The sequence below is a fragment of the Mauremys reevesii genome, linkage group 11 (assembly GCF_016161935.1).
Source record: "Mauremys reevesii isolate NIE-2019 linkage group 11, ASM1616193v1, whole genome shotgun sequence".
Classification (NCBI taxonomy): domain Eukaryota; kingdom Metazoa; phylum Chordata; order Testudines; family Geoemydidae; genus Mauremys; species Mauremys reevesii.
The window spans coordinates 49,442,558-49,470,230 of NC_052633.1; the positions used below are offsets into that span (position 1 = coordinate 49,442,558).

Here is a 27,673-nt window from a genome sequence, read left to right on the forward strand (position 1 = left end):
TGTAATGATGGCAAATCTGAGCCAAGTTTTTTGTAACATAAAAATTACAGTAATCAGAACAGTCAGGACTTTACAAAGACCTTATGATGTAAGCCATCATGTAGTCTCGGGATAATTTACTTTTCTACCATCAGTGCTTCAGTGCTAGGAGCTATCTATGTGTGTGATGACTATGAATTTTCAGATAGTAAATACGGACACTTTATAACATATTCAGAAGTCCCCCTTAGAAAAAAAGTAACTATGATCCCAATGATGTAACATACATTAGATAGCTATGTCATATGCCATGATATGAAGTGATTGATGCAACCTGACATTGTACAGTACTTCATAAACTACCGGCACATCATGTGGAACACTAACATTTTTTAATACATAAAACTTTGTATTAGAAGACAACTGTAGAGATGGTACTGGAGAAAAAAAATGTTGTTACTGACTTCTCAGGACATCTTTCTAGCCTTTGGAAATAGTTCTTACTACCTTTTTTTTAAAAAAGTAAGATTCTGATTAAGCATACACATGTTAAATCTTCACCTAATATGTTTCAACCAGAATGATTAGAGAGACTGTTTTTCCCCTCAGGTACCATAGCTGGTAACTGAGTGCTGTATAAATTGTTCAATGCATGCCACAGTTGTCTGCTGATAGCAATTTAAAAAACATACTAATAAAAGGCACATTAGAAATGTGATTGAGGTCTAATTCTCCTCAGTACACTCCCCACAACACACACTTCCATTGCCATTGACAGGCATTTTGTAAGTACAGGAATATAAATGATAAAATCATTATGTTTTCAAACAGCTTCTTCAACCAACCACTGAAAATAATCAAATATTGAACCCTATCATGCCCTGAAATCAATTAGGAATCCCAGGAAAATATCTATTGGTAAAATACGGCTCAGTGTGATTTTTGAGCCACGTGTGTTGAAAATTACACAGTGCATTACAAACTCACCCTTCTAATCTTACATCTGGCAAACTTCTGTTAAGTGCAATCAAGTCACTGGCCATAAGGTTAAACTGGTTGATTTTAAACAGCTCTTTCATTTTCTCCTGGTCATCTTTGGGAATGAGCACAGCCTTTCCCATTTCTCCAGGTCCTTCTTGGTTTCTTGAAATAACAGCTGTAACACAAAATAACAAAATACCCACTTTTAATATTTGTGTATTGGTTTCATTCTGCACTAATGGGAGACTTATGGCATCTATCAACAAGGGGTAATTTAGAGAAAAATAAAAAGTCTGCACTCCAGACTGAGATTTCACCTATATCTGGACCTGAACTTGAATCAAGACTTTTTCTTTAATAAATAAATAAATAAATAAATTTTCAAATACATTTTTCCGCCCACTTCTAGTTTCTGGCAGAGACCACATATAATAGTAATGAATCATATAGATAGATAGATAGATAGATAGATAGATATAATGAGAATAACAATTATGTGTCACAATATCATATTCCCAGTGAAATTTTGCATATACAAGAGATTTGGATGAGATTTATATAAGCATCCAAATTATCTGATGCTTATGAAAATTGAATCCAAACTCCTAACCTTTTGAAAGTCACCCTTGACTGCTATGCACATGCTACTAAATATTCTAGCCATAAAGAAACTAATCCCAGAGTGAGAAGATTGTAAACCTACATTATCCCAATGTGAATTATGCTACAGTATTGGTACAATAAAACAGAATACATGTTTTATATATTTATAATATATTTGATGAGAGGTATTTGTACATAAGACATAGAAAATGAATATAGCACATTTTAACCTAAGTTTTTCAGTATCAAAATAAAAAATATATTGAACTTGAGATATAATTACATCATCGTATTATACAAGACAAAAGAGTGGCAAGGAACATCCTGCTGACAAACAATGTAATAAGTACAATCAATTTCACTATGTACCTTCAATGTGTATTTAAATGAAAAAAAAAATCTCCAAGAAAACTAATATTACTAATTATTTGCATGTTAAATCAATCCAAAAAAGACAAGAGCATTCTTTTGAAAACAATCAGCATCATAAAATTGCTAGATCTTCAGTGTCAAGATCTATCTGATGATGACGACATGAATAATCAAATAAAAACATTGCCACTGTGGCCCTGATCCTACAATCAAATCTGCACAGGCATTTGATTGCAGGATTGGATTGGTTTGTTTTGAAGGTTTGGCGAAGGAAGACTTTGTGTCAGTTCTTAAAGTTAATCAGAAAATACCCAGGGATATTAGTGTGACATAATTTGCCCAGACATTGTTACACAACCTCAGAAGCCATTTCCCAGAATAAAAGAAACAATGAAATATTTTAACAACTTCAATTACTGTTTAAAATCTGAAACCAAGCCATATTTTTATTAAAAATGGTTTCCTAAACCTGAGATTGACCTCACCTTTAAGTGGAGGTGGTGTGTGCAGGGGGCACAGTTGTCCAGCTTGCTGGGGGGGTGGGAGAGGGGGAGAAAACAAACAAGAAGCCGCTTTGATCAACAACCCCAAAAAAGCTGGATCTCAGGAAACCGTACCAAAAGCAAAGGAAGAGGAACCCTTCTCTGAAGCACTGATGTCACCTCTGGCAGGGGCAGAAGCCAGGTCTCACTTGCCAGAGGTGAAATCCTAGCCCTAATGAAGTCAATAGCAAGACTCCCAAGAGACACTCATGGGATCAGGATTTCATCCCAGGAATGTCTCCACAGCATTCCTATAAAATAGGCTGCTTAATGGGATATCCTAAAGCAGGGGTCGGCAATCTTTCAGAAGTGGTGTGCCGAGTCTTCATTTGTTCACTCTAATTTAAGGTTTTGCATGCCAGTAATACATTTTACCATTTTTAGAAGGTCTCTTTCTATAAGTCTATAATATATAACTAAACTATTGCTGTATGTAAAGTAAATAAGGTTTTTAAAATGTTTAAGAAGCTTCATTTAAAATTAAATTAAAATGCAGAGCCCCCGGACTAGTGGCCAGGACTCAGGCAGTGTGAGTGCCACTGAAAATCAGACCACGTGCCACCTTTGGCACACGTTCCATAGATTGCCTACCCCTGTCCTAAAGGATGTCCCACTTATTGAACCAAAATTGAACAGCTTGATCTATTAGCTTGTCCACTAACAGCATTAACCTGAGAATTATCTGTGAGACCCCCACTCCCATGTGAAATATTTAAACCATAAAAATAGAAAAAAATACACTCTTTCTTAACTGTATTAATTGTGTGACAGAACACAGTCCTATAAACCATTACAAAACCAATCGACCGCAATGAACTCACTCAAAGCTTTTTGAAGGATTTAATTGTACTAACCAATTAGGTTCTGATCCTGGGGGAAAAAAACAACACACACAACCCAGTTTTGCACATTAAATTGCAGAAATTTATAATGCAATATTAGTCCTCAGTTTCCTGTTCATTTCCATCCATACTTGGCTTGAAAAAATATGAACATAATAAAAATGGAACTAGGAAGCATTAACACTGCCTGCTAACAACTAAGTGTAGGTAAATGAGCATAAAACCCAGCATTTATACCATGCCATTTAAAATCTGACACAAATCAATAAAAGCAAAATCTTTAAAGATCCCTCCACCTTAGCTTATTCCCTGATACATAGAGAAGTCTACCAAGAGAGAAATGGAATATATGAGAGTGTGATCTCCTATTATATCTTTATAGAATGAATTTGGGATGGTTGCATTACTCATGACTGGCAAAGCCACAAATGAGTTATGCAAGTCATCACAAACTGGTGTAGATTAATGCTTGTTATAACAGATATTCAGTATATGTCACATATTATGGGGGAGTAGGAGCCCACAACTGCAGGAATGGTTAAGGGAGTTAAATCTTTTTATAGGAACTACAGAAATAATTTAGAAGTCTAAACAATTTAGTGATAATATCCTTCCTATAGGATGTTTAACCATTCCCATTTTGCATAGGACTGCCCATATGGAAAAAAGTCTCTCAGAATTTAATAGGGGGTCTTTAGAAATATTGTGTGCCCATACATACAACCAAACTATCTTCATGCTTAGTTTGCCAATTAAGTTCATGAATCATGACTTCCTCCTCAGCAGGCTGTGCAGTATTTGCAGTATTCCAATATCCACATGGATCTCCCAATATTTTTCAGAGAATACAGTGGCTTACTTTTCAAAAGGTTCCCATTTCTATTTGTCTGTTCGTGTTTTCAGTTCCTTAACACTGGAATGAACTGGATTGGTTTTGGGGGAAAAAAAAAACACAGAGCATAAATGCCTGGAGGAAGCTGTTACTTATCAGAGCCTCTGTAGCCAATTATTCATTAAAATTGCTCATGCTTGCAACAAAGAAAACAAACACCTGTAAAAGCCTTTCCAAATCATCATTGTTCCACAGGAGATGAAGGACTTCTGAGCAGACTGGAGAATGATGGGTGCACTAAACAAATTAGACATTAGTCCTTATTCAGTAAATTTAATAGAAATGAGCTTAGAAGTTTGGCTTTTTTATATATATATTATGGACTACAGATAGTGTACATAGCATTTGACCACACCACAGAAATCTCATCTCCCCAGTTCTAGTTTACACTTTAATTGAACAAAGAATGTAGTACAACTCATTTTAAAGAATCCATCTATTATGCCCATTTTGATCAATATCAGCACATTTATACATTGCAAGAGGAAGAATTACATTAGGTTTCACTGTGACTGTGACCTAAAATGAAATCAGAGGGATTCTTAAAACTGGGGCCACTTTAGAACTGCAAGTGGTGATTCTGAAATTTTAGGTCTGCTCCATAAAGTTTCCTGTTTCTATGTGCATGTGACAGGCTCACTGTTTAACGTGCATTAGGGTCAGCAGCATCCTCCCTAGAGCTAAATACACTATGCACCGGAACTGCTACTAAATGCTCATTTGACATTTATAAAATGGTTTTTCTGAGTCTGGGCAGTTGCTGGTTCTTTAGATCTGGCTCTGCGGAAGGAATGATAAGAAATTATAGTGCTCTATATGCTTCCTAATCATTGGGTTTTACCTTGGAAAATACACTTAGCCCACAAGAGAGGAAGAAGTAGTCATGTATGTTGTTCTGCTCTTTTAATTCTCCCTGAACAGCATTTGGCAATCTCACCCCACCAGCAGCCACATTATTTATTGTTAACTTTTCATCGTGCTTTAAACATCTCACTGCATTATAAAAAGCACGTAAAATATTTAGGATGGTAGCTACTAATGTTGAAGCACTGCTGTATCCTTGGCCCTTACTTTTTGGAGAAAAGAGAGAGTCAGACTCTTAAAATCAAATCATGTATTTAAGAATTGTAATAGGGTACAGTTTTTACACAGCCTCAGAATCCCTTCCTCCCACCCTTCTTACTGGAATAAGTCCTGTCACCTGTTTGCTGAAGACGTCAGAGAGTATAGCCTTTCTCTAGACCAATGGTTCTCAAACTGTGGGTCGGGACCTTGTTTTAATGGGGTTGCCAGGGCCGTCTTAAACTTGCTGGGGCCCAGGGCCAAACCCTGAGCCTCACCTTCAGAGCTGAAGCTGAAGCCCTGGCTTTGGCCTCCCCTACCCCACCCCAGGCGGTGGGGCTTAGGCTTTGGCCTTGCCCTCTCCACCCTCCCCCCATCTGGAGCAGTGGGGCTCAGGCTTTGATTGCCCCTCCTGGGATCATGTAGTATTTTTTGTTGTCAGAAGGGGGTTGCCGTACAACGAAGTTTGAGAACCACTGCTCTACACAGCAGCATGAAACTGGCCATAGAATGAAGCAAGACTTAAGAAACCAGGGGAGGAAAACATTCAGGGCAAAGGAAGGAGCAAGATAAACTGCCTCATCCCCACAAAAGTAGCATAATCGGAAAGGGGGAGAGGATGAATCCCCCAGTCTGAGTAGGGCTATCTTGGGAAATGGCAGAGTGAATATATTGTAGCAAGTCTTCAAAGTGTTCATATCCCTTTGCCACCAGAGGGGTGGGTGGGGCATATACCTAGCCAGATAGCTGGTTTTCACATGCCTGTGGTCTCCTTCCTCTCTATAGCAGAGAGTTTTCCTTACAAGTGTGGTGAAATTAGGGAGGAAGTTTGTCCTCATCCCCTTCTGCATGGCAATCAGGTCAGGAAAGAGGCACCCATGTCTTCTGCCTCCACCCCATGAAAAATTAAAATAAAACTAAGAAATGGACCTATATTGGTCCACAATACCTCTAAATAGGCCAGGAGGAAATAATACTAATGCTTCAACATAGGTTTGTAGTTCAAAGTAGATACTCATTCTTAGACTCATAGCTGACTCATAGAAGATTAGCGTTGGAAGAGCGCTCAGGGGGTCATCTAGTCGAACCCCCTCATTAAAGCAGGACCAACCCCAACTAAATCAATCAGGGCAGCCCAGAGGATTCAGGGGGCCTGGGGTCTTTGGCAGTGGGGGGCCCCCGCTTCGGCGGTAATTCAGCAGTGGCAGAGGGTCCTTCCGCTCCAGGACCCACCGCCGAAGTGCCCCTAAGACCCGCAGCGGAAGGACCTCCTGCCGCTGAAGACCCAGAGCGGAAGCAGCTCTGGGGGACCGGGCCTCGCAGCGAGTGAAGGACACTTGCCCCCACGGCGGCCCTGAAATCAATTATGCTTTGGAGTGAAATATGCAATCTACCTGGCAGAGAAGGCTTTCAGGTTAGGACCTGTACCTAGTTGACGTGGCTGTTCCAGTCAGTAAACTAGGTACTGTACTATATGAACTATACAGTGTTTCCCTGCTGGAGATGTGATCAGCTTCATAACTAATGTTCAGCGAACACTGAGGAAGCAGCTTTGTTGGAGAGACAACACATGATAAACTGAACAGGCACCCAGCTCAGACTGAGTCTGCTCAGGCTTGTAGGAACACCAGTGGACATAGCATCATAGAATATTAGGATTGGAAGAGACCTCAGGAGGTCATCTAGTCCAACCCCATGCTCAAAGCAGGACCAACACCAAACTAAATCACCATCATAAATCACATGCTCAAAAGCTTAAACATGATTAACACAGTAAAGTTACATCATCCATGAACTATAGCTGGTCAAAAGTTTCCCACTTTCCTCTTCCCCCTGGCTGGAAATGGAAACTTTTTTGTTTTTGTTTTTAAACCACAAACACACATGTACACTTTTGCTGAAATCCAAAACATTTCAATTTGGAAATATTGCTGCTGTATTTCATGGGAGCTGTAGTGCCTTATGCCACTGGTTGAACTGCACCTCCCATGAAGTCCCATAGTCTCCATTTTTGATAAGAGGATGGTACATTATGGGAGTCCCATGGCACAGCATGAGGAATGAAGTCCAATTGAGGAGCCATGCTCATGCAAGACAACCAAACTACAGTTCTCATTAGGCACTATGGCAGCAAGTCTGACTCGAAATATTTTGGTTTTCAAGTGAAATATTTAAGTTGAGAGGTATTTGGTCTTCAGGTCAGGGCCGGCTCTAGGCACCAGCACTCCAAGCATGTGCTTGGGGCAGCACTTTCCAAGGGGTGGCACTCCAGCTCCTTTTTGTTTGTTTGTTTGTTTGCTTGGGGCTCAAAAAGCTGGGAATCGGCCCTGACCGGAGGTGAGCTGCGGCAGTGAAGGGCTGCAGGAAGCAACCCGGGGGGAAGGGAGGGCAGAGGAACCGCTCTCCCCTTCCCCCCTGCTCCACTGCCCCCTGCTCCCCTGAGCACATCGCTGCTCCGCTTCTTCCCCCTCCCTCCCAGGCTTGCCGTGCGAATCAGCTGTTTTGTGGCAAGCCTGGGAGGGAGGGGGGAGAAGCGGAGCGATGGCGGCGGCACACTCAGAGGAGCAGGCAGAGCGGAAGTGAGCTGCGGCGGTGGGGGGTGCGGGGATGGCCACAGGAAGTAACCCAGGGAGGTTGCCTGGGAAGGAGGGATAAGAAGGGATATGTGGCACACCCGGGGTAGGAGGCGGGGCTGGGGATTTGGGGAAGGGGTTGGAATGGGCTGGGGGAAGGGGTGGAGTTGGGGGGGGGGACGGGGGGCGCGGGAAATTTTTTTTGCTTGGGGTGGCAAAATACTTGGAGCCAGCCCTGCTTCAGGTTGCTTTTTTTTGACAAGAATTCTGCAGAAAGCAGAAATTTAATGAAAATTTTTCTTTAGCTGAAATCAGTTGATAAACTTTTGATCAGCCCTATCACTGATATAGTCACTGGCAGTGACCTGATACCTATCCTTGCAGAAGCTCACTGCCTATTAAAATGTAGTTACATACAATCTGTGGGATCTGTTCCATTATAGGGAGGGGGAGCTCAGTGGTTTGAGCATTGGCCTGCTAAACCCAGGGTTGTGAGTTCAATCCTTGAGGAGGCCACTTAGGGATCTGGGGCAAAAATTGGTCCTGCTAGTAAAGGCAGGGGGCTGGACTCAATGATCTTTCAAGGTCCCTTCCAGTTCTAGGAGATTGGTATATCTCCAATTATTACCTTTTATTACCTTTATCTGCTGCAACAGGGTGTTTCACTTCATAGCACCAGGCTCTAACAGGAAGAGAAATACTTAGTATTTAAACAGACTAACACCTAGTGGAAATCCCTGAGATAGTGACTTGATAATTCAGACTTAATAGCAATTTATGAAACAGGTAAGGTCCAGCAATACAAAACAGCTTCCCCCCAAGCAGCATCAGCAGATGGATCCAGGAATTTCATGGCAATAGCATGGTACACTATTGAACAATGTTTTCTGTGAACATTATAAATTAAGAAATAAGGCACAGAACAGGCTTGCAACTTGGACATTCATTCTTGAAAGCTTGAACTATACACTCTTCAAGCTGGAGAACCACCGCAATCTGTTGTTGCTCTACAGTTATTCATTGAAGTGCATCAGGGTAAAACTTCAAAAAGAGATTTTGCTGTATTGTAGCTTTTGGTCTACAAAGCTAAATAACTTCCTACAGAGTCTGTACTCATGCTGTGTACTGTGACTAAAATAGATGAAATTTCATCCTTAGATAACACATTCTTGCCATGCAGAATTATAGCTCTAATGTGGTTAAAATGCAACAAAGCCAGCCCATGTTCAATCTTTATGTACGATTTAAATTGTATTTAAGCAAACCACCATTCATTAGTACTTTTTAAAATAAAGTATAAATAAATATATAGTCTAAATCAGATGCATTTGTAACAGGAAAAATCTATTTTTATTATGCTCCAAAATGGATTCTATCTTCTCTCTCATGTTTCAGCAAATGGATTGTGCCCAGAGTGTCTATAAGAAATAATCCCTAACTGTCTCAAATCCAGTAGACATTAACTGTAGCCCTCAAGAGGGCATCTTCTGCTAGACAATCAATATCATAGAACAATTTCTATCAGCAAACAGAATGGGTGAGAAGACTCCTCCCAGAGTAACGTCAACATTGTTTATCAGTCAGGTGAGGGGCACTATTAGAGCAGATAGATCATCAACTGAGCCCCAGAGACCAAGCATGTAACTTTTGAATATATTTGAACTTCATAAACGCAGATAGCAAAAGTTTGAGTTACTAGTACACTCAGATGGCATGCATAGTTGATTGGCAATGAACCATTAAGCCCATTGGCCTTATTCCCAAACTATTCACATGATTTAGTTATTAACACAATTTAGTTTACTCTTTAATGTTCTCCTAATTTTCCTTTCCCTAGTCCAGTGTCCCTCCCTTAAAAAACATCCTGAAAGAAATCTTTCCTGAGCCCCCTCTTCTGGCCTTCAAACAACACACCAATCTCTCCACGCTCATCATCAGACCTGGACACCAACTCAAAGTGGCACCAGACCCTGCCAGAACAGATGCAAGTCCTGCAGACATATCTCCACTGCTACAATGATCAACACTCCCCACAACACACCTGTGGGTCCTACACATGCCTATCACAACATGTGGTGACCTCATCTAGTGCACTAAATGCCCCAATAGCAACTACATCAGTGAAATGAGACAATTACTATGCTCTTGAATGAACTCACAGAAAAATGACAGACAATAACATCTTGTCCACAGGTTATGTGGTAGAACACTTTTCACAAACCCATCACTCTATATCTGACATTTCAGTCTTCTTCCTCAAGGGAAAACCTGCACGAAATTTTCAAAAGATGAGCCTGGGAGTTTAAATTCATAACTTTGCTGCACTCTAAAAATCATGGACTAAATAGACACACTGGATTTATGGCTTATTACAATCTATAACCCACTAATGTCCCCCCCACTCCCCATCTACTGCCCCCCCTCCACCCTGACTGGAGGAGTGTTAATGGACTGCTTCACCTTGAATGGTACCTTAACTATTTCTGCTAAACAATCTGGTCCACCCTTTATTTAGCTGTGACACTTCTTCAGGTCTGGGAAACCCATTCAGAGCTCTATGTAAGCGCAAATGCCTCTCTCTCTCTCTCTCTCTCTCTCTCTTTAATATCTCCCATTAGAGTCTTTTGTTTTCTGTAGCTGTGAGGAAACACAGTATGCACTGAGGGTCAATAGACTGGGGCCATTTTGGACAAAGTGGAGAGTCAGTTCCAAAGGCTTGGGTCCTTACTATTTATCTTTTACCACGGAGACTCCAACTGGGGTACCTCTGCTGATTGCAACTGTGGCAGCCTGGAGAAGTGTGGCCTTTTTGGCAAGGAGGTCCCAGGCCATTCTAAGGCTATACCTGTCAAAACCACCACCTGGTACTCTATTCACTGCTTACAATAGTTTAGTTCATTAAATGGGGAAAAATATTCACTGGGGGTAATTTGATATTAGGTGGGTAGATGATTAATCCATGATTACATGCTGGTTATCGTCACTCAACTATCCTGTACTGCCATTATAAATACATTTAGTCACTATTGTGCTGTTGGTACTTCACTGAATCTTAATATAGGATCAATACTGAAAATACTCCTAATAAGGAGGCTATGATTTATTTTTTCCCTGAAGAAAGTTCAAATCCGATGTTAGCTGTTGGGCTAATACCCATTCTCTGCAACCTAAGTCTGAAGCACACCTGCAGTACTGCAGTCAGTGAAGTTCACCAAATCAAATAGATATCTCAAATCACCCAACTAGGGGAAAGCCCTGAGGTTCTGCTGCTTAGCATGAGCACCTCCAGAAGAAGCATACCAGCTCCATTTCTTCTACACGTGACAGAGCTGGGCTCCATGAGTACAGTTAGACTACTTCCAAGCAAGCTATAGAAATTCCAGCATAGGGAAGGATGTGTGTCAAGTTGGCCTGTAGGTCAAAACACCTCCACAGGGAATGTGAAGGGGGCCTACCCCCATTCCATCCTAGGGTACCAGCTGTAAAGGCGGCTAAGGGGCTACTCTGAAAAAGGGCCATGGGCTGTACTGTGGATCCCCACACAACCCTTGGACAGATTCCTTTCACAAAGCTCATTTACACACACACACACACACACACACAGCACAAAGCATGAGTAAGTTTCATCCAGTGAGAAGTGCTGTTCTTTTTAAAAGCTATTTAACCTGCTGGACTTTGGTGGCTGTACAGAGGAGAGTAAAAGATCCCATTATATTTGTTGAAAAGAGCAGAGAATAAGCTTGGCAATCTAGCCAATGTGTGTTCTTTCAATAAAACACGTCCCAATATCCAAGGATGAGTGAGCTATTGTTCAGCTCACATAATGACTGCTGTGTTTGCTCACACAGCCATTGCATTACCATTATTCAACTAATTATTTTTAACATGTTTTGTAGTATTTTGAGCTGTATATATTATTTAACTTGGCCATTCAAAAATAAAAATACACTAGCTATGTTTCACTTACAGGGTATGCATGAGGTCAAAATTTAAATAAACTGGTTGAGGTATAGATGTGCTAGTCCCATTTGCATTTTTTAAGCTTTAGCTTTCACAAGCCATCACAGTTGACTGTTTTTTTATCAAGCACCAAGCACTCCCACACCCCTTTTCTTCAACTTGAAAACCAAAAGTATACATCACCATTTTACCAGTATTATGATTTTCTATACCACCATTCAAATCCATATGAAAAACTGAAGAACATTTTAATACCCTAAATCTCTATATTATAAAGGGGATTTTTCACAAAAGCACAGAATATAAAGTGGATTATATAGTTACTCACCTAGACTTATTTCCTACAGATTAAGTTGGGGGTCTACACTAAAGTAGCTAATAATGTTTCTCAGAGGATAAGCAATATAACTGTCCTTATTTTTCTGTAGTTGCCTTTTAAAACACTTCATTTGTTTTATTTCTTTGCATATAATTTCTCCTGATTTTACAATGATGTTTTTGCTTAGGGTCTCCCTTTTTTCCTCTTGCATTTTTCCTTTATTAGAGTTACCTGGAACTCCATTCTCAACTCATTATCATTTTTTTCTTTGTCTTTATATTTTTAGTAATGAACTTTGTACTCTGCCTTGAACCAATTTTCACAATATATGACTGTTGTATTTGTGCACTATGTAAAACAGAATTTAAACTTCTCTTATAGTGTTCTTATTATTGAAGATGTTAAATCCCTATTTTTGGAATTCGGCTCTTGGATTTTAGTTTATGAATTCAGTATATAAAGGTCAGCAACTGTCTCCAGAATAATCTCAGGACATCTCAAAGCTTTTAGTTTAGAAAGCCATTGGGAACTTTTAAAGCCCAGAATAAATAAATTTGACAACTGCTGTTTACCCAATTCTCACAAGTACATCAAAATCAAAGTCAAATTTATAAAAGGCACATTCAAACGGTTTCATTCACTGGAGAGCTATGCTATAGGTAAGCAATTGCAGTTTGCGGGCAACAGCCACAGTAGATTTTGCATTTGTTACATTTTATTGTAAAATATCTGGTTACCTTTACACTTTCCATTCTAGTTAACTAAAACCTGTAGGATAAATATGCTTCCCTTATTTTCAAGAACTACTGTATGCTAAGGACCTGATACAGACAGTTTACTGAAGCTAATGAATAAAAAATTTCCATTGACTTTAAATAACTAGATCAGGCCCACAGTTCCTTGGTGATACTGTGTACAAAGCTTTTGAAAGCAGAAGTACTTCACTTCACAACCTACACTGGGGAAAATATCCCTCATCCCTGTAATGAGATACCAGGATTCAGAGAGGTCGCAGCCAGCTGCCCATAAAACCAGTTACTTCTTCCAGAGAAGCAAAGCTCTGAACTGAATACTCTTAATGTAGTGGTGTCTGTGGGTTCCTGTGTGTGTAGAATAGGTGGATGAGAGTTCCTATTCCCTTTAGTTTGTCTGGATTTGAGGCAACTGTGGTGAATTAATAGTCAGCTATTCTGGACAGATGGCCACTATAATGGGACCTAGAAAAAGAACCTTTTGGTCTTGGAATGACAGAGGGCATGAACCCCTGAGAAGTACAAGATGTTTTATACTGAGAGAGAAGTCCTCCTTATTCAGCTCTGAAACGGTGATTAAAATCAGTGAATCTAGAGTACCATGCCAAATTGGGCTGCAATGTGTGAAATCACCCTCATTTTCCCCTCAACTATAAACAGCAGGGTAAAGAGAGCAAACTGCACAATCTGTCAATCATTTTATTTATAGTCTATTAGGAAGCTATTTTTTACATCCACAAAGAAATCACTACATAAAAACTATCATGATACTTACATTTATATTGCACTTGGATATTCAAAGCACAGTACAGACATCAAGATCAGGATCCTCAGCTGGTGTGAACTGGGAATTGATTCCATAGAGCTATACTGATGTACATGAGCTGAGGATCTGCCCCTATGTAATAAATGCTTACAGCATCACTGCAAGATGTCAACCTATTATAGTCACTGTATGGGTGCAGAAACAGAGAAAGGCAAAGTGATATTTCCTTAAGGCCACACCAGTGTGTGACTGAGCCAGGATTACATGGTAGGAAGAAAAATCCATAAACTGTACTTATTTCTTCAGAACATTGTCTCAATCCTTCAATATACAGTTTGAATTAAATTTGAGGGGGGAATAATTTCTGCTGGAAATCAAATCTGTACACAAGAATCAAATCATTTACAAATTATGAAAAAAGATGTCTCCACCATACAATATGGATAAATTACTAGGAGATACAAGTTAGATTTGTGTCATTGCCCACCCAAGCAGCCAATAGCATACCTAGGAGGGCTGTATCTGACATCCACCATCTGTTTACAGGGTTATTTTTTCAACATGAAAACTTCCCCCTATCCTGGGCGCGGGGGGCGGGGGGAGACAAGGACCTCAGGTGATGAGGAGGCAGGGGGGAGAAAGGAAGGATCTTGATGCTTCCATCACTTCCCTATTAAATCTTGACATTAGTTTCAGTTTTCCTTTACAGATTGAAATTAGGACCCAATGCTCGTGTAAAATACTACAGAATGAAACTGAAGCTCAAAAATGAGAGTAACACAGAAGCCCTCTAAAAATAAACCAGAACAAAAATGATGGGTTGAGGAGGGATTTAATACCCCTGCCCACACATATGCAAAACATGGCTTTTTAACATCCCTTTTCTTGAGGGCAGCCAACACTGCAGCTGTGTGCTGCCTGTAGTTCTATATGGGTCAGAAACCTGGACCCTCTTACTGGCAGACTTGAAGCAACTAGAGGCATTCTATATGCGCTGTCAGTGCCAAATCCATAAAGCGGTTCAACTTTGTGCAAAATGCCATAATCTCACAGATCTGGCTTTCCTCTGATCGCTCACTACATTTAAAAGCAATGTTGCAAGATATTCAGTCATGCTGCCAAGATGGACAAGCACATCATGTCCTCAAGCTCTCCACTGATGTGCATGCCTTGACCTGACATCACCCAGGGGGCCACTCCAGAGATTTGTAGAATTGTGCCATATCTGGAACTTCACTCTACGAAGAGTAGTATAACGCCATCAACTGGCCCAGTCCTCAGTAGACTATGCATGTTTTATTACCATAAAGATGATGTACACCGTAGAAACTTCCTGCAGGTTGTGTAAGTATGTGTCCTGTAAGCCAAGAGCCTAGGTTGCCAACCCTCCAGGATTGCCCAGGAATTAAACGTTAACCTTTAATTAAAGATTATGTCATGCGATGAAGCCTCCAGGAATACGTCCAACCAAAACTGCCAACCCTAATCTTGAGCTGTAGAGACTGGATGATGGAAGCAAGCATTTAAGCTCCGAGTGGCAGCACCAGGATGTGCTTTGTGCAGTCATAGCCCCCGGGGACACTACTATCACATTCCAAGCTTGCACACAGTTGGCACATACCCACCTAGAGTGGGATCTGCACTGACATACTTGAAGAACAAAAATTATTAGCAGTATAAAGGACTTTCATATGAGGAAAAAAAATATTAGGACAATTTTATTTAGAGAAGAGATTAACAGGGAACATGAACCAGTTATATAAAATAGTACAGAGAAAGTCTATTGTCAGTTTCTATATATTCTTCATAATATGAGAAGGAGACATTCAATGCAATTTAGACAACCTAACTAAAGTTGATGAAAGGCAGTAATTTCTAACAGCAGTTAGTCTGTGGAACTCACTGCTACAATATTAGTGAGGCAAAGGCTTAATAGGAATCAAGAATAAGAAGATTCATAATTACACTAGCCAACATACAAAATTTAATTTTCTTGATCACCAAGTAGATCTACCAGCAGACTAGCTCCTAGCTATACATTGCCACAGTATCGGAGTGTCCAGCTCCAGATTCCCAAGCCAGTGCCCTCACACAACTTACAACATCTAAGATTGGTCAGATGTTGCTCTGTGTGGCTTTCTACCCTAAACATAAACAACGTGCTTTCCTGATGCATACACCTTAAACAAAAGTCGCTTTACAATGTGCATCTCATGCATTGCTTAAGAATGTAACATTGCAGTGTAGACATACCCTATCAAAAACTCACGTCAGGGCCATGCCAGCTGACTTGGGCTTGTGATAAAGGACTACTTAATTGCGGTGTAGACATTTGGGCTCAGGCCGGAGCCCAATCTCAGGGGACCTTCCACCTTGCAGGGTCCTACAGCCCAGGCCCTCGCCTGAGCCCAAAACATCTACATCACAATTAAACAGCCCCTTATCCCGAGCCCTGCGAGCCTGAGTCAGCTGGCACAGCCCAGCTGTGGGTTTTTAATTGTAGTGGAGACATACATGTAGACTTCTCTACATTCTATAAGCCTTTCCCCGGGTCTAGGTTGCATTGCATCAAATTTTAGTCCCTATTAAACGTTTAACCACAGTTGACTTGCAGCTAAGCATAGTCAATGCCCCCAATCCATTCACATAATACAAGTATGTGTTTTATTAAAAGTCACATTATAGTCTTGTTATTTTAAGCAACTCTTATGTTTATAAATCACTGTTTTCATTGTACTCACTGCCCTTATTGATTTTTAAAAAATTTAATAGCAGTATTAAATTTTCAGATGCCCCAATCATTTTGGAGAGAAAAATTGAGGATGTGAGGCAGAAACAAAAATGTATTTCATGTGGCTTCTCATGTACTTGTGTTGAAAAAATTGTTTTCTAAAATCTTTTATCAGAATCCTAATTAATATAAGCACAAGCAACTTGAAGCTGAACGCTGAATAAAATATTTCATGGCCTTATGTATGTAGTATTCTTCTTGATCATAGGGAAATGCTAATAGACAATCTTAAAAGAAAAGCCACATATACAAAACAAACCTATTTACATAGTGATACTGGGTGCCTCAAGTTTAATTGAGACACTTGAAATGAGCCTGGTTTTAGAGAGTGCTGAGCTTCCAAGACCCTCCAAAAACTAGGCATTTAAGATGTTTTGTTAAACCCATTTTAATACTATCAGCAAAGAGCTATCTAAGTCAAGAAAGGTTAACAGAACAAAAGTGACACCAGAGAGTTTCCATGTAAAATCTACCACATAGGCACAAAAGAAAGGAAGTTAGAGGGAACAACATTAGACGTTCAGGCAAACGTTTCCATAAATCCTGAGCTGCTTCTGCACTATGATTAAACACATAGGCTTCATTCTAATAATGCTGCCAGCTATAGAGAAGGTATTTTATGCTTGTGTCCCTGAGAACTAATCTTCATATTTCATTACAGGTCATCAGATTTTATTAAATTTTTTCTCTCTCAGTACATCCAATGAACTCCCCATTAAAGTCTTACTGTAGTGGCACTATAGGAAAACGGCTGGTTTACTGACATTTAAAAATCATCCAGAACTGAATCAAAAACCATTTAAAATATAAAACCAATGCCATTAACAATGCGGTGGGACAGATGAAGTGCTCCCATTGGATCTGGAAAGGGGTGCAAATGCTCATTCCTTAGGGTGATCCAATAGGGTTTCAGCTCTTGAGGGAATTGTTATTACAAATCTGTGATCTCTTAGAAATTTTAGTGTTAATATCCTTATGCTAGCCTGGCCACTCTAACTCCATAGCAATAGTATTAAGAGAATTCATATAGTTCTGCTACAAGAGTACAGACCCCTGTCACTAGAACTAAAAGAATAACTAATAGCTGTTAGCAATGCAGGAACTAAGGGTATGTCTACACTTACCGTAGACACTGTGGCGATCGATCCACCAAGGGTGGATTTAGTGGGCCTAGTGAAGACCAGCTAAATCAACTGCAGATCACTTTTCTGCCGACTCTGGTATTCCACCGGAATGAGAAGCACAAGGTAAATCAACAGAAGAGTTTCTCCCATGGACCCAGGGTGGTGTAGACACCACAATAAGTCGACCTAAGCTATGTCAACTCTAACTATGTTATTCACGTAGCTGGAGTTGCATAATTTAGGTTGATTTAATCCCATAGTGTAGACCTGCCCTAAGACAACAGGTGAGTGTTTGAGATTCCATCCAGTAGAGGACAGAGGTCTACACCTACACAGTAGCCAGTTCATTATAGTATTTTCTTTATTCCCCCTCCCTTTTTTCCTTCTCTTTAAAAAGCAATATAATTCAGTGGAAAGGAAATATTAACCTGAGTTGTGTAGTTAAAATTAAATCTCATGCTTAAATTTATAGCAATGTAGTTTTTTAACATGTAACTCTGAAAGTACAATTTATCAAAACATGCATTGCAGGAAAAATATACAATCATTGGCCTCACTGTGTGAATGGAGTAATAAGTTACTTTAAAAACATATATTGCAGCATTTGCCTAATATTTGCAATATTTCTATTAGTTTTTAAATAAAAAGTTTCAAGATTTTAGCCTCACTCATATTCAAAACACTATTTATAATTGTTTTACATTGCACTTTAGGCCCAGATTCAGGAAGATACTTCACTATGCACTTAACTTTTAGCACAAGTAATCTCATTAATTTTAATGATACTATTCATATGTTTAAAGTTGCATCCAAGCGAAGTACCTCATTGAAGGTGATATTTAAGTCCTTGATTCAATTTAAGTTTGGTGATTTATTCTGAAACAGTCAATTTATCTAAAGAAAATAAGAATCTTTCAAGCATAGAAGTGTACTGCCTTGTCATCCCCTCAGTTAACATGATCAGTTAATATGCCCATGAACTGGCAGTTCGGGGTGTGAAAGACATAAAAAACTACAGAACAACCTGTACCGCCGCATGCCATTAGCATAGAGCAATAGCGTTTAGAGCAAGAGAGATTTGGAAAGTAGTGATGAAATGTAGCAGCAGAAAAAAAAAATCTAAATCAGATTTTCCACAAAGTACAAAATGCAACTTTAGTCTTGATTTTCAAATCTGTTTTTACAAGTGGAAATTAAACTCACAGAGAAGCCAAAATGGCAAATTGCTATAAATTATCAAAAAAGAGGGCTAAAATCATTTATTTTTTGTTACATACATGAACCTCCTAAGGAAACGGTTGAGAAAGATGGAGAAGGCTGATTAGCTGAAATCAAAAAAGGGAGCTGAATTTTTTCATGCCAAACGTATTTGCTCTTATGAGATTTCAAATAAAAATCCCTTATTTTTGCATACTTCATGGACTTCTGGAGTATTTTTGCCCTCCCTCCCTTGACTGAATAAAATGAGTCTACAATCCATAATGCTCATGATACAGGTGCATATGACACATCCCCACATACATGTTGGTGCATTCGCAAAGAGTGAATAATGACGATCTGATATCTAATGGAGTCTTGAGATTTGATGCTATCTACATTATATCACAGGAAAGAAAACCAGATGACTCATGCTTCAATAGCCTGAGATACTATACAGTGAATGTATGTCTTACAGGCAGAAATAATTTCTGTAGTTTTGTCAGGTTTCAGACAAGATCTCTATAAATCAGAGTTGAAGGTGCACATTGGTTACAGATGTTAAGAAGGATCATGGGTTACACTGGCAAAATAAGTCTGTGCAATATTGGGAAATATACATAGAAACACAGCATGGACCAGGAATGAGATAGTCTTTCCCTCCCGTCACACATTTCTGGGCACCACAGTAGCCCAATGAGGATATTGGCACTTTGGAAGAATTCACGGAATAGCAAAAAAATAATAATAATATAGACCTTGTTGGGGTAAAATTGAAAAGAAATACATATTAAGGCTTGGTTAACTGATAAACAAAACCAGTAGAAGCTCTGCTGCATGTGGATGTAAGTGCCTTGATCCCACATACAGCTGAGTGCATACTGCAAATCAAAAACAAACATCCATCTACAAATACTAGTTTGAAACAAATATTTTAGTGTCTCCATTTTATGTCTACTTTCTGCAAACAGCCTAGTGACTCAAACTTTGAGTCTCAAATGCTCATTACAAAGTTCTTGAACAAGATGCATCACAATTATTTGCAAAATTTCTGCAAAAAAATTTAGAATTATGAATAAATGCAAGAAAGTTTGCATAAAAGTGTACACACACATTTGCCAACAGAAAGAGGTAAAATGCATGTAATGAAGTACTCATAAATTATTCACCCAGGTCCAGACGCATGGAAAAACATGGGCACCATCCATAAACATGGAATAAGAAACATGGGACTATGAAAACCAATAATCTGTATAAGTATTTGAATGGTGGGCCAAAGAGTCATAATTAGAATAAAAGGGACAAAATTAAACAAAGAGGAATTTAGACTGAAGACACAAAATAATTGAATGAGGGGCCAAATTATCCACTGGCAAAAGTACTGGAGGATATAGAACATTCTAGCTTGGGCAGAGGGATGGTCTAGATGAACAAAGAGGTTTCCTCCACCTCCCTAGTCTGTTATTTTATTATTATGGTATCCTGAAAGATTAAAGGAATGAGCTGAAGTCAATGGAAACATTTCCATTGACTTCAGTGAGACTTGGATCAAGCCCTAAGAGACTATGGACCACATCCTCAATTAGTGTAAATCAATGCAAGTCCACTAAAGTCAATGGAGCAACACTAACTTACACTATCTGGGGATCTGGCCCTACATTTTTAGAATTACCGGTATCTTTCACGATCTTGACACAAAGGCAACCTACAAATATCTGCAGACTGCCACATCTTGCAAATCTTACTATACATACCTGTATAATCAACGCAGGAACTATATACACTTTACATCAGAAATAGGCAGAATTATGAATCTCATGATGACAGAATTAATTTGATTTCATCAGTGCAATTAACAAACAACACTGAGTCTTAATATATTCAAGCAGGCTTCAAGTACTTTTCAAATATGCTTTCTCAAGGAAATTTGTCTATCAAGAATAGTCTTACCTTCAAGCACAAGATTAACAGCTCATCCCTTCAATGACCCTTTTGGTGCATGCAGGGATAAAGTGACATGAAGCATGCCCCAAAAGAATAAAAATGCTACTTTTCCAGCACTCTGCCTGCAGAAATATTTCATCATCTGTCACAGCAGATAGGCTTCCTTTGGAAGTGAAAACAACCCACTGAAGGGCTTATTACAAGTGCTGAGATCTTTGGTAGACTGCAGAAGAGAAATGAGTGGGGGGAGGCAGTAGCCTGTGGATTTCAAAACAAAGAATTTATGATTCAGAAAATGCTTCAGACAGGGAATATTGCTTAGGTAAGTATGTGAATGTTCAAATGATACCAGGGCTCAGTAACACATTTGACATGTTTACATTTATTTTTATTTTGATCTTTCATGTGCATATTTAAGTTGCGATAACTGTACCTTGGGTGTAAGTAACTATTAATGAAATCCAAGTTTGAGCTATTAATAAACTCATACACGACAGGTTTTTGAACATACAGTATTTTTCAGTATTTCCTACTGCCCAATTACCTTGTTATTTCAATTGACAAAAATCTGATTGCATCGTAGCCAGTTACACAGAAAGAAGTTGAACTCTACTCTTTTTGGTCTTTGGTACCACTGGATATAGACCACTAGCCAAAAAAACAAAACAAAACAAAACAGGTCCTTCAAATCCTTGAACCAAACAAGTCCTCAGTCTAGATGTAAGGATGAATGCTAAAGAGGCAGGCTGCCTACCTTACACAAAGGCAATTTCAAGTTTCTTTCCTCAATGAAATACAAAAAGATAATAGTGCAGATAACTGAACCAAGAGCTTCTTGGGTAAATAATTGGCAGGAATGCATTGGACAATGAGGAGTTATTTTGTTTGTTGGGAAATCTTCAAACCATTACACGATAATGATAATTAGGGCTACAATTTTGTCATGGAGGTCACGGATTCTGTGACTTCCAGAGACCTCTGTGACTTGAGCCTGCAGCGCCTGGGAGCTGCAGGGTCCTCCTATTGCCCGTGGTGGCTGGGAGCCACCACAGGTGGCCAGGGCGCCTCAGGAGGGACAGTGGGGGTGCCCCACAGCTGGGAGCCACAGGTGGTGTGAATGCTCCCAGCTGGGCCCCAGGGGTGGTGTGGGGACCCCGCAGTTCCCCATTGTGTCATGCACATTTTGAGTAAAAGTCATGGATAGGTCATGGGCTTCCATGATTTTTTCTTCATTGGCCATGACCTGTCTGTGATTTTTACTAAAAAATGTGTGACAAAATCTTAGCCTTAATGATAATTGAATAATAGTGTATAAACTAGCCAAGGAACACAATTCATCACCATCTCCTGTTTAACTTTCCTGCTTTTCTTCTTCCATACTGTGCACCATCTCTTCTATAATGCCTACACAACAACATTTCTGGTTTTGGATGGAAGCACTGTCCTATTTGACATTCATTCATATTACTGCTTTCAACAGGTTAACTCATTTAGTTACTACAGTCAGTAAGTGACTAAGTTTCTTCCATTATATTAAATTGTTGATGTTTATTAGGACGAGTTTGTTTTTTGATACAAGAAATATGAAATGCTGTGTACCCTACATTCTTAAAAAAAAAAAAAAAAGGTTGAGTTATGTAGAATTGTGGGATTGGTCATTTGGATCCAAAAATGTTCAAAAAACATTAGAAAAGGGGGAAAAATGTCAGTCTCAAATTTGATTTTTAGGTTTGAGAATTAGTTCTCTGAAGAAACCATTAAAATCCGTGTTGTACTATTCTTAAACAAAACAAACAAAAATGACTTTTCCAAAAGGAGAAGGAGCTGGGAATATCACTTTATCCTTATGTGATCTATTTATAGATTGTGACACTCACGATCTTGGCCAATACTATGGTCTGAACCAAGGAACTGCAACTAAATGTCACTTTAGATGTACCTTTTGGGAATCAGGCACAGAGGGTGATGCATAATACACACTAACTAGTGAGTTACATACTTCCTCTGGAGAGAGGAAACGTCCTGAGCATCTGAGAGCCACAGACCCCTCTAGACAAAACCCCCACTTATATGATGGGTGTCTTTTTTGGCCAACACACAAGGGATTGACCTAGGGACTTCCAGAGTTAAAACCATGTCTTCTAAGCTGAATTTTACCCATCCTGTGCCTCCAGGTAATTTGAAGGAAAAATTCCAAATATCAGGAAAGATTGAGGAAACTTTTGTCTGGTTGGGAATTTAAAAAAAGAAAAAATTGACTGCTTTGGAAGTTAGTAATTCCTCCTTTGGGATGTAGTCTATGGGGAAAGAGCAGGGTAGTTTAAGGTGCATGATGCATTTGGCTCTGTAATCTCTTATGTATATTGCACATTTAGGGGCGGACTCACACGCTCCCTTCCCTCTCCCCAAACATTTAAAAGACACATTGACCAGTAAACCATTCCACTTTGTTAAACAGAGTTTCATTTCTACTCTCAAAATAAATGTTGAAATAAATCTGGAAATAATAAGTATAGACTAGAATTGAAATGTGTAAAGTATATAAATTAAATAGGTAGTGGAGCATATATATCTAGAAATTTTAGTACTGACTGCTAGCTTTTCTGCATTTCTATTTCCCCAGTTGCCTCTCTATCAGTACAAGCACTGTATCTTTCTAGACACAGCTTATGCATTATGCAGTTCCTAATTATCATGGATTTATTTTTTATTCCGAAAATAATACGAGACATAAAAATCAATCTTTCCTGTCTCATTCTCAAAGGAATTGCATGAAAACTGGTTTAGGCTTCAGCAGTACTGCTTCCAAAACAAGTCCCAGAATTAAATACAGCTAAATATGAAGGTTTAAATATACAGGGCTAAATCATCAGATTACCATCTACCATGAGTAAGGGGTGGCACAAAGCTGCACTGCTCCAGATGCAGATCAGGGATGCAGTTGTGACCCAGAGTGCCTCTTACAGCCAGTGTGGAAGTTGCTACAAAGTTCCAAGCAGTTTCATTCTATTTTGTAAATTTCATATTTTGAAGAAGGAAAAAGTGCAAAATCATGGTTAATTTTTCTGGGATACACCAGTAGCAGATTACATACCCTGCAGTGCCATCCCAGCAGTACTGGATCACACAGTGAGAATGGAATCAAGGTATTGCATATTCCATAACCCTACCCACCACCTGCATATCAATGGAAATACCAGCTCCAAAGAGATTGCTGTCCTTCCCCAGGATAGCAACATAGCGGATCCTATCCTATACATAGGAGTCAGGATTCCCTTACCATTCTATGTGGGTACATAGGGCAAGAGACAGTTTTGCCCATATTCTACCCCTCTGTGTGCAAAAATTCATTTAATACATTGAAACTTAAATACATAGAAATTGGCAGCTCTCTCTTCTACAGCAAACGGAACTTACAAAAACAAAAACTGCATGAAGCTTCTCTGTTCAATTAAGCATTAAATTAATGGATTGTTAACATTAAACCATATATACCCAGACAATGCTGAAGCCAAAAAGAAAGCAGATTCTGGGATTCAGTTCCAAAATCTTGCCCTGTGCTACATGAATTGGCTGACGACAGCTGTGAGGGTAGAAACAAGCCAGGATATCCTCAGAATACTCATATCGGGCCTGATCCACAGCCTGAAATCAATGGGTGTATTGCCATTGACTTCCATGAGCTTTCAGTCAGGCTTGCCTGGATGATGGTTCCCAGCTAGCACATCTGGCAACACCTCCTGGGTTTGCTTATGCAACACTCAAGTCAACAGGCGTTTTGCCACCAATTTCAACAGGAACAAGACATTCTTACAGTGCTGTGGCCTGCACAGTTTCAAGTTGGTAAGCTCCTCTACCCCTTGGACCTTTGTAAAAGTTGTGTGCCAGTGAACTTTAATGGGAAAAGAGATAGACCACACTGAAAGGAGTGAGTTCAGTGCAATGAATAGTGACAGAAAGATCTGACAATGAAGTAATCAGGAAAAGTTTCTTGAGCTGCTACTATACTGCTCTGTTGCTCCCTACTTTGGCACTCAGAAAAAGTCATCAGATGAGGAAACTCAGCAGACAGAGAGCTAAGAAGTACCTATATAAGGACACAGATTTATTACAGTTATACACATATGCTGCAATCGATAGCATGCACTATGGAGAATGCAGCTGATTCTTCACGGGAGCAGAAGCAAGAGGTGCTACAGAACGTACTTTTCTTGGCCCTCTTAACCATTCTGCTGTGAGAGAGAGTGTATGGATGGATGCACATATTCACTAATTAGAATCATAGTAAGCCCATGATACCAGAAGTCAGTGCTCAAAGTCTGGTGCCAGTGTGCACCTGCTTGATATTTGGCTAGTGCTCCCCTCTTGATGGTGATGGTGTCATGGTTCTGCTACTCCACAGTATCTCCAGTGTAGGGGCAAAGTTAGCAGTAGTAGTTTTGTTGCATGATGAGTTACTGAAGCAGTGCTGGACCTAATATTGAAATCAGAAACTGCAGCTGGAAAAAGCATGAACTGCAGCTGGATACTAATCCTCAATGACAACATCATGGTTGATGTGGACTACAGAGGCTATACTACGATAACCTCACAGCATGCTAGTGGTGTAGGATCGGGGTTATGAACACTGCCTTTATACGGAGACTAATAGAAGTTACTGTTTTGCTAGGCCATTCCAAAGACTGTAAAACCCAATTCCTTCATATTATTTGTCATTTAGATTGTAGTCCAACCCCAAATGTGCTAGGTGCTTTCCAAGACCCAGCCCCTGCCTCCAAAGAGTTAGCTGGTAACAAATGCAGGTGACAATACCTCACATCAAACAAGGCTCAGAGCAGTTTGATACACTGGAATCTACTTATAGCAGGGTAGTTTTGGTCAGGAATAACTTCCACCCGGCTGTTATTTGGACATGAATTGGAGGAAGGCAGTCCATGCTAATAGCAACTGTGGAAGAGACGGCCCATAAGGCTATTGCGCTACTGCTGTGGCTTAGATGATGAATAGCTCTAGAGCCCGTGCATTAAACTGTGACTCATTTTTGCTTCATTAGTAATGAAGTTTCGCTATAGTTCAGTTCACAGAATGATGTGTGTTGCTTATTCACTTTACTTTCCATCATTCAGATATACTTTTAAATATAGAAGGTGCCAAACCATTTTGCCTGAGCAATCAAATCATAGTTCTGTGGCCTGCTTCAAGTTTCCCTTCCTCTCAGTACAGCCAGCAATAGTCGTCTCCTTAGCTGAGGCATTTTTGTCATAAACAGCCATAAGGATACCAGTTAGCAATCCCCATCTTGACTCCAGAAAAAGCTGAAAAACATTTCAAGCAACAAAAAACCTATTAGGAATTATAGTATAGGTACCACTCTTGTATTTCATTCCTGTTCTATCATCTGCTACATTCTTCAGGCTCTAAGAGTCATTAGAAACACCAAAATATCCTTTATGTAATATACTACTTCATACTTCAGTGCATCTGAGTCTGCATGGTAAGGTGACCTGCTAATAGCTTGCTACTTGGCATTTTTTCTGCATCCTGGGCTGATAATTCTCTGTTTCATCTCCACAGTAAATCCAGGAATAGGAAAGGAAACCAATATTGCATTCCATGGAGCACACAGAATTTCTTGCCATCAACTCTGCACAGAATCCAATAAACAAAAGGGTCAACCACAGCCAAATACAGTACTATGTTGTTTATGCCATATTCCTCTTGCTGCTCAAAGCCTCTAATCTTAAATCCAGAAGATAAAGTCTTCTAGTTTTCATCACATGCTATCTCGAAATCCTGCACAAGTCAAACATCATTACATCTGATAATACACTTCACAATATTTCTCCATGCTAGCATTTCATATTGTATAATTCTGAAAAATCTGTAGCTGATGTTAAATAATCTAGTTAAATGCACTAGTAATCACTGTAGCCTCTCTTGTAAATATTTATCTTTCAGTGCTTCTACTGTAAGTGCTGTCTAGAGATATGCAAAACTGCTTTGGGTTTTCTGTTGGCAGTTTCAAGCTAGACAGCCTGAGGGGTATAGGAAAGAGTCTGGGGTGCTGGAGGGCAGAAAATTAAATTGGTGGCTGACTGACAGAGAAATAATTTGATGTAGCAAGCAGCAGGTGAAAAAATCACCTTAGGACAGCTATAAACCTATTTAAAGAATAATGGTTGCAAACTTTTGGAGCAAGAGTCTGAGAAGAAGCATCATCTAGTATCTCATTAACACGCCAAGTGATGACCCACAAATAAGGAAAGTGAGAGTTTATTCGTACACACACACACACACACACACACACACACACACACAGATGCATTTCAGTATTTGCATTCTATGAAATCAGGCTAATTATAGAAGTTCTAACCAGTTATCTTCCTTTTAATGTGGTAGTTTCAGTGTAAATCTTGTAAGAGGTATTTTAGCTACTATTATAGTCATGGCTCTGATCTAATTTAGCTAAATGGAACACCCAGTAAAATGTGACAATCGATGTACTTGTAAGAAAAATCCTCACCATGACTGTCAGCAATTTATAGCTGTGGTGCATGAACATTCTGGCTGTCTCCCAAGCACCCCCCTCCCCGACCTGAGGTCACACTGCCTCAGTTTTCTCACTTCTCAGGGCTCTCAAGTAAGCTACCACAGCACACAACTCCTGGGGGCTGGATTCATTAACATAAAATAGCTCCCAAAATACAGTTCTCAAAAACTCCCATCCTCATCCAATCTATACTCTAAGTCCCTTCCCACAGGGGGTTTCCCAAGCATCCCTGCCTGCAGCCCTTTTCCCTGCAGGCTCAGCATTCCCTGCTGGAGTCTGATCAGTCTCAGTGCATCCCTCTCTTCTCTAAAGCTTCCTGGTACTCTTTATAGGGGAATCAGTTCCTCTGTACCAGCTGCTTCTACTAATTTAACCCCACACACTATCCCAGGTCTCCTCAGCTCAAGATCTCTGGCCCTTATAG

At 39.7% G+C, this 27,673-nt stretch overlaps 1 protein-coding gene across 10 annotated transcripts in view; it reads right to left on the reverse strand.

Moving 5' to 3' along the window:
• GALNT13 (polypeptide N-acetylgalactosaminyltransferase 13) overlaps positions 1 to 27,673 on the reverse strand; it is a 369,936-nt gene that overhangs the window by 188,749 nt on the left and 153,514 nt on the right. For 9 of the 10 annotated variants that reach the window (XM_039494889.1, XM_039494888.1, XM_039494892.1 and 6 more), the window contains one exon: positions 967 to 1,135. In XM_039494889.1, coding sequence (XP_039350823.1) covers positions 967 to 1,135 — 169 coding nt within the window. Of the gene's footprint in view, positions 1 to 966; positions 1,136 to 4,178; positions 4,243 to 27,673 lie in introns of all 10 variants that reach the window. The other variant, XM_039494893.1, reaches the window with a different exon arrangement.